This window comes from Dipodomys ordii, unplaced genomic scaffold (assembly GCF_000151885.1).
Source record: "Dipodomys ordii isolate 6190 unplaced genomic scaffold, Dord_2.0 Scaffold56, whole genome shotgun sequence".
NCBI lineage: Eukaryota > Metazoa > Chordata > Mammalia > Rodentia > Heteromyidae > Dipodomys > Dipodomys ordii.
Window position 1 is genome coordinate 12,189,788 of NW_012267272.1, and position 13,686 is coordinate 12,203,473.

A 13,686-nucleotide genomic window follows, 5' to 3' on the forward strand; every position below is an offset into this window, starting at 1 on the left:
GGAAAAACAAGTCGTTTAAGGATACAGGTGGACCTGTTGCAACAATGAGAAGTACAAGTTGTCATGTCGAAAACGAGCTTTACAACATTGGGGGGAGAGGATTGGGGGGGAGTGGGGGGGAGGCTGGGAAGGGATATGAAGGGTAAACAAAGGAGGAGGCTGCAGTGCTTGATAAGAAATGTACGCATTATCCTGCCCATGAAATTGTAACCCCTCTGTACAGTATGTTCACAAAAATAAAATAAAAATATTTTTGATGATCTTCACCTCACTCATCACACTGATCCCCCCTCTACCTCCCCCTGGTTCTCTTCCTCTTCACAAAAATCCCCCTTCCTACTTTCTTGTCTTTTTCTCTAGATAGCACATATGAGAGAAAAAATAAACATGCAAAATTTCTTTCTGAGTTTAACTTACTTCACTTATTTTCTTACAAACAACATGAATTTGTTCTTCTTTGTGGCTGATTAAAAGTTTGTTGTTATATAAGTACCACATTTTCTTTACCCATTCACTCACTGACGGGCCTCTAGGCTGATTTCACATCTTGGCTATTGTGACTGCTGTTGCAATAAATATAGGTGTGCATGTATGCCTACTGTATGATGACATTAATTCCTTTCGGTGCATGCAATGGGCTGTTATCTCTGGATTATAAGATGTATCTATTTTCAGTTTTTTAAGGAGCCTCTACACAGACTTTCATAGTGGTTGCACTCACCAATAGTGTATGAATTTTCTTTTCCCCACATCTAGGCCAGCATCTCTTGTGGTTTGTCTTTTTTTTATGTTGGTCATTCTGATTGGGGTGAGATGGAAACTCAGTGTAGTATTGACTTGCATTTCCCTGATGGTTAAGGATATTGGACATTATTTCATGTATCTACTACCCATTTTTACTTCTTTGGAGAATTGTCTCTTTGGTTCATTTGCCCAATTAGTAACTGGCTTTTTCATCCTTTCAGTGTTTAGAGTTTTTCAGTTCTCTTTATAGTCTGGCTATTAATCCCATCAAAGAAATAGCTGACAAAGATTTCCTCCTGTCCACTAGTCTGTCTCTTCATTCCAATGATTGCTTCCTTCACTGCACAGAATCTTTTCCATCTTGTGCAATCCCATTCATCAATGCTTTCCATTATTTCCTCAGTTATTGGAACTCTAATCAGAAAGTGGTTACCCATGCCTTTATCTTGAAGTGCTTTTCTTATGTTTTCCTGTAGTAGTTTCAGAGTTTCAGGTTTGGGCTCTATTTTGGGTTATTTTATTTTACAGGGTGAAAAATAAGGATCTAGTTTAAGTCTTCAACATGTGGGTATCCAGTGCTCCCAACACCGGGTTATATTTTCTCTAAAGTAGAGCACCAATGGTTTTCCCTATTCCAGAAACAAGACTAGAAGATAGATGTGCATCCAGATTCTTGTCCTCATGATGTTCTTAAGGAATTAACTATAGACAGACATGCCCAAAGGCAAGAATATATTTCCCAAAGTATATGAGGGGAGTAAATATATCTGAGAAGATGCACTTTAGCCCATTTATTGGGTGTTGGGGTTTTTTGATAATTTAATTTTTAAGTTCTCTTTATATTCTGAATATTAGGCCATTATCTGATGTGTAGCTGGCAAAAGTCTTCTCCAATTCTATGGCTGTCTTTAAACTTGTTAGCTATGTCCTGTGCCATGGAGAAACTTTAGTTTGATACAGTTTCATTTATCAAGTCCTTCTTTGATTTGCTGTGCTTCTGGATCTTTACTCAGAAAGTCCTTGCCTTGCCAAGGAGACCTAATTTTTCTCCTACTCCTTCCTGTAATAATTTCATGATTTCAGGCCTTACATTGAGATCTTTGGTTTTGAATTGGTGCTGGTGCAAGGTGAAAGATAGGAATCTGGTTTCAGTTAACTACTCTATGATACAGCAATTCCACTCCTGGGCATTTATCCCAAAGATTACAAACCAAGATACAGTAAAGCCACCAGCACAACCATGTTCATTGCAGCACTATTCAGTGTAGCCAAGGTATGGAATCAACCCAGATGCCCCTCAATGGATGAATGATCAAGAAATGTTGTATATATACACAATGGAATTTTACTCATCCATTAGAAAGAATGATATTGCATCAATTGCAAAGAAATTGAAGGACGTGGAAAAAAATTGTTAAGTGAAGTAAGTCAGGCCCAGAGACATGAAAGTTGAATTTTCTCACATATGTGGAAACTAGAATTGCCTTATAAACTTGTAAGTAAATCTATTGGGTGGTATGCAAGCATACAAGTGTAGTAACTAATATATGGTAGATTTGAGGGAGAACTCAAATAGTCTCATTCCTTAGAAAAGCAAAGTCAGGGGGGCAGGGGGAGGATGGGAAGGGGAAACAAAGGAGAAGGCTACAATGCTTGACAAGAAATGTACTCATTATCTTTCCTGTGTAATTGTAACCCCTCTGTACAGTATTTTCACAATAAAAAAAAGAAAAAAAGGAACCAAAGAATGTATACAACTGAAAAATAAAGTAGCCAAATTTTTAAAAAAGGCAAAATCAAAAGTAGGTACTTGAAAGGGGTAGGGTAGAATCCTTGGGAGAGGGGTAGACAACTGAAGATGAGAAGTGGAGAGAATGCAATCAAGAACCCAATGTATATCCTACAAAATTAAGAAAAGTGAAGGAAGGGGTGAGTTGGGAGGGATAGGCAAGAATGTTGAAAAGGCGATATTAATCAAGATGCATTATTTCATAAACTGTCTTGTTGAAGATTGTGTTGTCAGAATCAAGGCTAGTGTTCACGTTAGAAGCTTCTCTTCTTTGTATACCAGAAGTCACTACTGGCTCCAACAAGTCTGCTGCCTGTGAACAGGCAGGTTCCCACTGACTCTCTTCTGTTGGCCCTCCCAGGGACAGCAAACATCCCAGCCTACAGTGTCCGCCAAGTATATCCTAGAGTAAAGGGAGCAAACAAGCACTGAGTTCTTCACTGAAGGGGAAGCCCTGAGAGAACGTGGCTCTGCCTCCCAGTGTCACAACTCTCAGATCTGCACAAGCCACAGTAAACCCTGCGCAGAAGGGATAATCAAGGCAGGTCGGCTCAGAGCTCTCAGTCCTGCCCAGTAGCAAGCTACACAGGACAGTAAGGCAGTGGTTGTGCAATCCCTGGGTCTTGGAGTCAGATCTCAGACTCTAGTAATCCACAGGGGATAAGTCTTGCTCCTCACCATGCAAGGTGGGGCTACTGGTCACTGTGCCCTCCATGGGCCCAGCTCCCTGTTGCCCTGTCAGCAGGTCTGTTTCCAATCATCCACATGGCTGCCTTTGGTGGCAATCTCCTGTTCAAACACTGTGGCAGGTACACCTCAGGTCCCTGACTTGTGACTGTCCCCAGTTTCAAACAATAAGTCTACACACTCCAAAAATGCAGAGATGGACAAAAAGAGTTTTCTTCCCCATTGCTAGACTGCCATGTAGGAGGGGCCATTCTCACACCAAATCCACCCCTCTTCCCCATTAAATTTAGGGCTCCAAAGCCCTAACGGCTTCTCTTGCAGCTAGGTCTGCTAGTCTACTGTTATCACGCTGCCTGTCTTACTTTGAGGTTGTGATTCAGCTTTGGCTCCCCTCCACCAGAAAAGAGTGGAGTTGTGGACTATGCCTACTTTTCTCCTTCTAACCGTTCTATTTCTCTATGCCTTGTAATGTCCTGTCATCTCTTTCTTAATCCTGATGCTTCTCTCTTTCTGCCCTGAGAATGTAGAATCTGCTTCACTAATCTGACTCTTCTTATTTGTAGAGTTACATAGTGGAAACTGTCTTAACCCATAACTGCTATTGTTATTTTATTAATTGTGTGTATAAGTTTCTGTGCTGGTATTGAAATGATAACATATAAAATAAATATGCAAATATGCCTAAGTAAATTATTGTATATACACGTGTGTAACGTTGGGGAAGTGAAAGATTGTTTCTGGGGAAATGGAGTAAGGTCATTAAACTCTAGAAATGATATCTTTTGTCCAATTACCCTAATCAAGGTGTAAATGAACCTGGTTTGGCTTTTCTCCTCACAGGGAATTATTGGAATGCTGCCTCTTTCCCAAACCCTTCATCCTATCTGCACTTCTCTACCTTCCAAGGAGAAACAAGTGCTGACATCTCTTTCTACTTCAAGACGCTAATCCCCCGGGGAGTGTTTCTTGAAAATCTGGGAAACACGGACTTCATCAAGCTGGAGCTGAAATGTGAGTACTGGTTCTGTCAATACTTGAATAGACAATTTTTAACTTCAGGCTGGTCTTGGATTGGGATCATGATACCCTGTCATGAGAGTATAGATGATGTTCTTCATTGCAGAAACAGGACAGAACTAGAAGATAGATGTGCTATCCAGATTCTTGTCCTCAGCATGCTCTCAAGAAAGCAGCTGTAGGCAGACATGCCCACAGGCAAGAACGTATTTACCAAATACTATGAGGGGAGCAAATACATGTGAAGTTCTCTCTTATGTAGTCATTCTCCAAGGATGTGGGTCAAGAGTAAACAGAGGATGATGTAAAGAGATTTGAGAGCCAGGAAGACGGAGAAATAACACAAAGGAAAACAAATAACAAATAAGAACAGCTGTGTGACAGAGACAGCTGCTTACAATTTACCTGCGGGGATGCTGGGGCAGCTTTTCACCCTGCACCAACCCACCCTGAATTCATGTCACCAAGGACACAGAAGACAGCCAGGACAGGCTCTGGGCATTCGCTGTTTAGATCAGGCCAGATGGCCTTGAGGCCACAGGCTGTGAGGTCTGCTGTGGAGGTTTGCCCCTGTAGGAGGAAGTGGCCCACTGCATCCAGGAAGAGCCATTCTAGTGACTGACGCCATGCTCTGAATGGGATTCTTTAATAGTGTCAATAAATAAACTCCCCAAATTAATCTATAAATACACTCCAATATAAAAAGAAAAAGAAGGGCCATTCTTGCCTTCTTTGGATCTTTGTATTGTCAGATGTCAAGTTCAGCTTTAGGAATTTACAGTCCGTGGGCTTCTAAGTTAAGGGAATATTTGCCAACACAGGACTCTGGTGACTGTTGAGACAAGTCAGAGTTTTCAAGGCCACCGTGTGTATCCATGGCTCCTTCAAAAGTTCTCAGCCTCGTGGAGGCTCTGTCTCCCTCCCCAGTTCATCTGAGGACTCATGCTACTAGTCCTAAGAATGAGCCCAAATCCATTTCCAGCATTAACTGATGAGATATTTTTCCCTTTCGATACTTATAACTATCCATATGCTTCTGTATTTTTAACTATGTGATAAACTGTTTCAAAAGAGAATCTCAGATGAACATCATTCTGTAGAAGTCCCACTGAGTTCATTTTTATTGTTGTTATAATTAAGAACTTGTACAAAGATGTTGCAATCCCACAAGTCAGGTGTAATGTGTACAGTGTCGCCCTTCCTTCGCTTTCCGCCATTTTCCCCCTCCCACCCCTACCTTCAAGTTACATAGTTGATTTTTTACATAGTGTTGGCTATTATGACTGCATCTGTTCACCCTTCCTCCCTCCATTCTTCCCTCCCTGTAAAAAACTCCTCCCTTAAAAACATATTTCCATTTTCTGGTGTTCATTCTGATAAATAGTACTTTAGATGTTCAGAGAAATTCTGCCTTTGGATTCCACCCCTACCTATAGCCACCGTTACTCTGCTTGTTTGTATGTAAATGCATAGAGCCCTATATAACTTATTATGTCCCAGTGTATTTTAGATCTAGCTTCCACATATAAGAGAACACATGCACCATTTTTCTCTCTGAAGTTGGCTTGTCTCACTTAACATGATTTGTTCTAGGTCCATCCATTTCTCTGAAAATAACATGATATCATTCTTTCTAATGGATGAATAAAATAGGTGCCATATTTTTTGACCCACTCATTTATTGAAGGCCATCTGGGCTGTTTCCATAACTTGCCCATTGTGAATAGCGCATCCGTGAACGCGGATGTGCAGGTGTCTTTGCTGTATCCTGACTTATAATGTTCTGGGTAGATACACTTTTATTAAAAAAAAAAAAGGAAAGGATGACTCAGGGAAAGACTTTGGACTTTCCTGCTCAAGTTCAAATCCAGATGCTGGATGAATTGCTAGATCTCTTTGTATCTCAATTTCCTAAACTTTAAAATGGGGGTTAGTCATTCATGGAGGTTGTGCCGATGACTGGACATAGATAGTCACAGGACACTTAATTCAGTATCTGGCAGACTGTAATTATCATCCAAGGGTTGATCATTATGGATGTGATCTGAGCCAGACATGACAGAATGGGAGACTGGAGGAAGATATTCTTTGTCTTAGAACTAAAATTAATTATTTATTAATTAGTTAAAATGCTGTATTGAATTATGGATTGGAATTATACAAAAGGGAATTTTCACTTCCCTCTATTAAAATTAATTGAATCAAACTATGTTCTCACTTCTATATTAGTAGGGCCATGTTTTAGAAATAAATATCCCATAGCAAAAAACAGGCAATTTCATATTTTAGCAATTTTCTCATTTCTGTTTAATGACCCATTCTCCCTGTCTTTGTCTCATATCCTCCTCTTTTTAAAGCCAGGCCTGGTCTCAGGGCAGACTGTGTGTGGAGAGAGCAGGCGTTTCTGCTTCTTGCTTGTGTCCAACAATGCCATCTATTACTGATGGGGAAAAGTCTTCAGAGGTGTTTTCAGAGCCTTTCTAAAGCATGAAAACTCTGCAGCTGAAGGTTAAATTATAACCTTGTCATGTCACAGCTGACATGTTTTTTGTCATATAGTTACTCTGTGTGAAGACTCATGAGCACGGATTTGAGGGTCTCTTTTCAGAGTCCCTTGTACCTACTAATAACACTAACAGTAGAAAATCCTTTTTCTTAATATCCCCGCAGTGGTGGATATTGGACACCCATCATTATATGACATGTCCACCGAGATCCAAAAGAGCTTTCTTTATGTAAGAAAAACTTCTTCAAAGTAAATAAACAAGAAACGGTGTTAGCTGGGCTCCTGTGGCTCACACCTATAATCCTGGCTACTCAAGAGTCTGAGATCTGAGGATTGTGGTTCAAAGCCAGCCCAGGCAGAAAAGGCCATGAGACTCTTATCTCCAATAAACTACTCAGAAAAAGCTGGAAGTGGCACTGTAGCTCAAGTGGTAGAGCACTAACCTTGAGCAAAAGAAGCTCAGGGACATCACTTGGGGCCCTGAGTTCAGGCCACAGGACCAGCAAGAAAGAAAGAAAGAAAGAAAGAAAGAAAGAAAGAAAGAAAGAAAGAAAGAAAGAGAGAGAGAGAGAGAAAGAGAGAGAGAAAGAAAGCGAGAAGGAAGGAAGGAAGGAAATGAAGGAAGGAGAAAATAAAAAAGAAAATGATGCTAGTACTAAGATGAAGATAAACTGAAGCACAAATTGATCAAGAAATACAATTTGATCAGAATTGCAACTTGGCAAAGCATAGACCTGAACAGTCCTGACTGTGTTTCAGGGTCTTAGAGGGTCAATCCTAGAATGAAGAAAGTTATTACATCAGTTGTCAAGAGTTGGATCAGGGAAGCAAGACGGCCCCTCAGAAAGGAGTTGGGACTCTTCAAGAATGTATGTAAAACAGTTCTTAGAGATAGAAGGAGAGAAAGGATCAGCATAAAGCAATTTCTGGGAAAGGAAGAGAGTCAAGAAATAGACAAGCCTGTTGGCTATCTATAGGACTGGAATTCTCCTTGCTAATGCATACTAAGACTCTGCACATATCCCTGGATGCAGTGACTTTTGACCTGATAGGGTTTCAGGATGAGCTAGGGAAGGGCTGTACATCAGCACAGGCTTAAAGTCTCTCTGAGGATATTACCCCTGAAACTTCTTTTGTCCTCCGAGCATCGTATTTTGGGGGCTACCTCAATCTACTTCTATCTGTGGATTTTAATTTCTTCCATACCCAGCATGCAGAGATACGATGCTCTAGCCTCATTGATTGAAATACTTGGCTCAGTTTTTCTTTTTCCCCCGTCAGGATTCCTAGGGCAGTGGGTAGAGAATTCTCTCCGTGAATAGCTATCAGAGGGCTCAGTTCTTACAGACTTTTGTTTAAACAATCTCTTTCTTTTTTTTTTCTTACCTTGAGGCCTGCTGATTTCTTTCTGATAGAAATTCCAACTTTGTTTCTCCGTGTGTGTCTCAAAGGAATTTTGTTACAGTGCGTGCTTACACATTGCTTTCCAGAATGGCAATCCTGTTAATTAACTACACTGCACCCTTCTGTCAAGAGTGGAAGATTCTTGACTCTGAGAACAGTGAGCCTATGTACAATACGTTAATGAGATACCATTAACATCTTATGCACAAGTAGGAAATTACACAGGATATAATCAGGCAGTCTTGCTCATTAGCATACTTTAAAGGTAAATTTTTAAAACTCTGGTTTCACATATTTAGTTAGTTTCTTTGTTCCTTCAGTGCACAGTACTAACTGAGTGTCTTCTATGTCCCAGATACTATGCTGGGTGCTAGAAGACACAGCCAAATCTATCAAGGTCCTTTCCCTCAAAAATCACTTTGTTTTAGACAACAGGCCAGAAAAATCAGTGGTTAGAATGACACTAAAATAGCTCAGCTTTGTTAGGATGTTATGCGGGAGGCTTTGTTCCAGGCATTTTATAAAAAATTATCTCGCTATCCTAACCATCCTCTATTTTGTATCTCCATTTTACAAAAGGAGGAAACTGAGGCACAGGGCAAGGAAGTTGTCTGACAGGTGGCACAGCTAGGAAGTGCAGAGCGGAGGTTTGACCTCGAAAGGTGATGGCTGTGAACAAGACAGTGAGCTGCCACCCATGACAGTGAGCTCCCTGACAGCGCCCAGGGAGAATACTAAACTGGATCAGAGTGACACAGATGCCAACCTGGGAATGGAATGCTTTAATTAAATTTTGATGGATGAGCAGGCGTCAGAAAGGTAAAGAAGGAGAAGGAAAGGCAGGAAGCGGGAAAAGCAGGTTGTTTCAGAATTACACCTAGGAGTGACATGATTTGAGACTGACTGAAAGGACTCAAGAAGTACACAGAGTCCTGGTTCCTTGGAAAGAGCCGAGAGAGAAAGGCCTGGAAGGCAAGAAGGTTTGGTTCCCTGCAGTCTCTGTGTGGGAACGTTGTGGCTGGGCTTGATTTTGATTATGGCAAGCTGGGATATTACATGATCAGATCTGCCTTCACTAGAAAAAAAAGATTGCGAGGCAGATGTACAAGCTTATCGGTTATCACTACAATGCCAGTCATGAGGTGGGCTGGTTTTATTAGAGATTTGTCTAGATTACATAGGGAAAGTCCAAATGGTCCCACCGGAGCTCTTGTGAAGACAGCGCTTAGCTGCCACAGCTCCTAGGATGCACCTAGAGAACTGAGTGACCAACCAGCCAAACAAGAAGTCAGAGAAAGACTCAGGCAGTGTTCAGGTTCTTAGAACGACTAGATCATGGGCGAACTCCCCGCAGGAAACTGCATTCCCTGCCAGGAGATGCCCTCTCTGACCCTACAACCTCTCTGTAGGTCCCAATTCTCAATGGTACAATTTCCCACTGCCGCTGGGGACTAAGCCTCCAATCTGTGAGACTTTGGAGGACAAATCACATACAAACCATAGCATGGGACAGGGAGTGAAGAGCATCTGTATTAACTATGATCGAATGAATGCAATGATGACAATGAAAAGGTGTAAACATAAAAGATGGCCAAGGAATAGAAAGATACCTCAGGATTTTAACACAACAGTTAGGAACCTAAACTAGAAGGAAGCTGGTATTTCTGGTTTTGATGTTGCATGAGAGGAGTATGGTGTTCAACGGCAAATCCAAGCTATTTTGAGTTTAAACCCCTGTAAATTATGAGAATATCTAAACCAGGGACTATCTCAACAATGCTGGATCTCAACAGAAGGATCTAAGATGGACGTTCAGGAGTCATCAAACAACTGTGGAATCATCTGGACATGAGAATTTGATACATTAAGCATGACATTGCCTCCACCTTCCCCCCGCCCCCCGCATAAAAACCCAAAGGTATAGAAAATAAATGTCCAAGAAGGACAACCCCTTTCAAGAGCTAAAACAAAGATGGTGGTATCCCAGCAACCAATGGAAAAGGAAGAATAGCACTGAATACTGCCAAGATGTCACTAAAGCAAGGATCTGAAGGGGCCGTGTGGTTTATCATGGTGAGGACAGTGTCATAAGCTTAAGGATGTGGCTCAGTGGGAAAGCATTTGCCTGGTGTATGCAAGGCCCTGGATTGGATCCTCGGCACTGTGAAAATAAACAAAGTAAATTTGTTGTAGTATTTGTTGTAGGTAGTCACTGGGAGGGGTGGAAGAACAAGAGAAGATGATGTGATATGGCATCCCAAAGACACACTCCGTCTGGTGGGAGAGTCTAACACACTCCACTTTATAAAGCAGTGTGTGAGATAGGATAAAATAAATATTAGAGTGGCGCTGTAGCTCAAGTGGTAGAGCGCTCGCCTTGAGTTGAAGAGCTGAGGGACAACGCCCAGACCCAGAGTTCAAGCCCCACGACCAACAACAACAACAAAAAAACTATATCAACAAATATTAGAAGTGAAAGCTCTGCCTGTGGCTACCAGATGAGGAAATAAGAGAAAGCGTCCTCAGAAATGGGAGAACACAGATTATGTCACAACTCCAGCACCACAACAAAACCCTGCCCATGGCAAGGACAAATAAGCATTTGTTGAATGAATTGAATGAACGAGCAAAGTCCTAGTCTACATAGACACCTATGGAAAACCTAATGAAGAAGAGGAGGGGGTCACCACAGAACTGTGGTCAAAAGGAAGACAGAGAATACATTGAAAAGACAGAGAATACATTGAAAGGACAGAGCACACTGCTGGTGGACTGTTGTAATTCAAGGTTGGGTGATAAGAAGAACTAGGATGTACAATCTCAGATGCTACCAGGGGGTACCAGGGAGTATGTAAGGCTGGGGCATGAAGAGGCCCAAGTGTTGCATGGTCTTGCACATCACTACTGCTGAGGTATCTATAGGTGATCACCATGGATGGATGGATGGACAAGGACCTGGAAGCTAAGTGTTATGGTCCCTGGATTCCAATGGTGACAGCAGGAAGGATGGGGAGAGGGTATGTCACAGGAAGAGGCGCTGCCGAGTGAAGATGCTGGTGCTACCCAAAGCAAGGGCCCCTGGCAAGGTACTCTCCTGTTCCCAAAGTATGGACTACCATGGAAAGGGGTTCCAATGCTGATGGTCCCACAGGGTGGTCTCCCTAAAGAGGGACAGCAATCCAAGGATGGAAGGGCTTGGAGTTGACTATGGGGTCTTTATTTAACATGTCAAAAAAATTTCAGGAGATATTTGTCAAAGGGATTTGAGGGGAAATTTCTGGTATTTATTGACTAGGAAAAGCAGCCAGCAATGGTAAGACTTTAGCATAAGCTTCTGCATTGGCGAAGTTGAGCTTTTTCAGATGTCAGGATGGCTCACGGGACACATTTGCATCTGACAGTTGTATCTCTCCCAAAATGGGGAGGCATTTTGTCGCAGATCCTAGGGATCTTAGCAATGGGTATTAAAGAAAAGGAGTTCATTTCCAAGATGCAGCTTTATTTATTTATTTTTTTGCAATACACACACGCAAGAAAATCACAGAAGCAAATACTCTGAAATATCTAGAAACCAATGAATTAGAAGAAGTAAATTAATGGTAATTTATCTTCCACTATTTCAGAATTGGAATACTTTTCATATTAAAAAGTTTCCAATGGGAACTTGAGAAATGTAGAATTCTTCTCAACGGGGCTGCAGCACTGAGAGTGTTATTTAAGATGCTTTTTAAAACATGCTATGAGCTTTCCTTAATATAAGTCAGCTGTTAGTGCTGGGATTTTTCCTTTAAATTATTTAAGCCAGCCAAGCCCAGTGGCTCACACCTGTAATCCTAGCTACTCAAGGGGCTGAGATCTGAGGATCATGATTCAAAGCCAGCCTGGGCAGGAAAGTCCAGGAGAGTCCTATCTTCAACTAACCACTAGAAAACCAGAAGTGGAGCTGTGTCTCAAAGTGGTAGAGCACTAACCTTGAGCAAAAAAGTTCAGGGACAATACCCAAGCCCCACAACCAACCCAAAATTACAAAAACAAAAAAAATATTTAAGCCAAGACAGGATATCAACATAGATTTGGAATAAATTTTATCCAACAGCCATACTTACAACTTTTTTATAGTTTCTCTGACTTCTTGATTTAAACTTTTTAAATTTGGATTATGGACCCCCCAAAAAAAGTTTGTAAATGCAAAGATGAAACTTTGAGCTATGTTAAAGCTAGTAAATATATTAGCTATTTTAATTTTATTCTTAAAGTATTTATAAATAAGGGATTCGAGGCATGGCTCGGCTGGTAGCGTGCTAGACAATGAGCAGAACTATCAGATAAGAAGTTTGAGTCCCGGTCTCAGGGAAAATAAAAAAGCAATAAATAATTAGTAAACAAAATTTCACTGCGGAGATAGTTACTTGAACATACAAAATAGACTCCAGGGTGATAAAGAATGCATTTTAAATAGAATGTCTCCTAGATGTGAAAATAATTTTCCTGAAGCCAAACGTAGTCTGCTAATGATTGGTGCCCTGGAATTTTCCAGACACGGTAAGAATTCCACCTAAGTCGCTCAGATAGAGTTACCTCTTTCTAGTAAAGGCAGTGTTAGAAGAGGGCTTTGCTCTGGACTGCCTCTCCTTGGTGGGTCTTCTGGATAGTCTCAATTCTCCCTTATTCAGTGACCTTTCTTCTGCCTCATAGAGATGGCGACCTTGATCTTCTTGCCCTTCCTCCTACAAGTGATTTTTTCTTCTACAGTCACAACCACCTCCCTGCGACACTCAAGCACATGATCCTTCTGGTACCATTCCAAGAGACTCTTCCCCTGGGGCACAGCTTCTGTTCCAGAGGTAGAGTAGTATCTAGGATGTAAACTCCCCACGGCTTTACTACAGACCTGGTTTTTTAGAATCTCACTACTCATGTCCAGCTTATTTATATGACCAAAGTAAAGGCAGTTTTCAGACCATCAAAAGAAAATAGGAGTCAAGAAGCAGGATTCATACACTATATATGGACACTGCATTATATGTATATTATCATATATATGATTTCTTTCACATGATGTTCAAGAATATGCTAAAGTAATCTATAGAGATAGAAGTCAAAATAGTGACCACCCGAGGGAACAACGAAAGAAATTTCTTTTCTTTTCTTCCCCCCTTTCATGTATGGGTGTGTGTGTAAGAAAGAGAGAGAAAAACAGAGAGCGAGAGAAACAGAGAGAGACACTGAGAGAGAGAAACTGAGAGAGAGACACTGAGAGAGTCTGAAATAGAGGGGGAGAGAGAGGAAGAGAAAGAGTGTGTGTATATACTGGGGCTCGAACTCAAGGCATGGGTTTCCTGAGTTACTTTTTCACTCAAGGATGCTGCTCTACCCCTTGAGCCACAGCTCCACCTCCAGCTTTTGGGTGGTTACTTAGGGGGTCAGAGTCTCACAGAAATTCCTGGCTGCTCTGGCTTCAAACTATGATCCTCAGATCTCAGCCTCCTACCTAGCTAAGATTACAAGGCACGAGCCACTAGTCCCCAGCTAAAAAGTC

General features: G+C 41.4%; 1 protein-coding gene across 1 annotated transcript in view; it reads left to right on the forward strand.

The window, feature by feature from the left end:
• The window catches only part of Cntnap2 (contactin associated protein-like 2), a 1,232,273-nt gene that overhangs the window by 1,015,821 nt on the left and 202,766 nt on the right, over positions 1 to 13,686 (forward strand). The window contains exon 17 of the mRNA XM_013021595.1: positions 4,061 to 4,231. Within this exon, the coding sequence (XP_012877049.1) occupies positions 4,061 to 4,231 (171 nt within the window). The remainder of the gene's footprint in view (positions 1 to 4,060; positions 4,232 to 13,686) is intronic.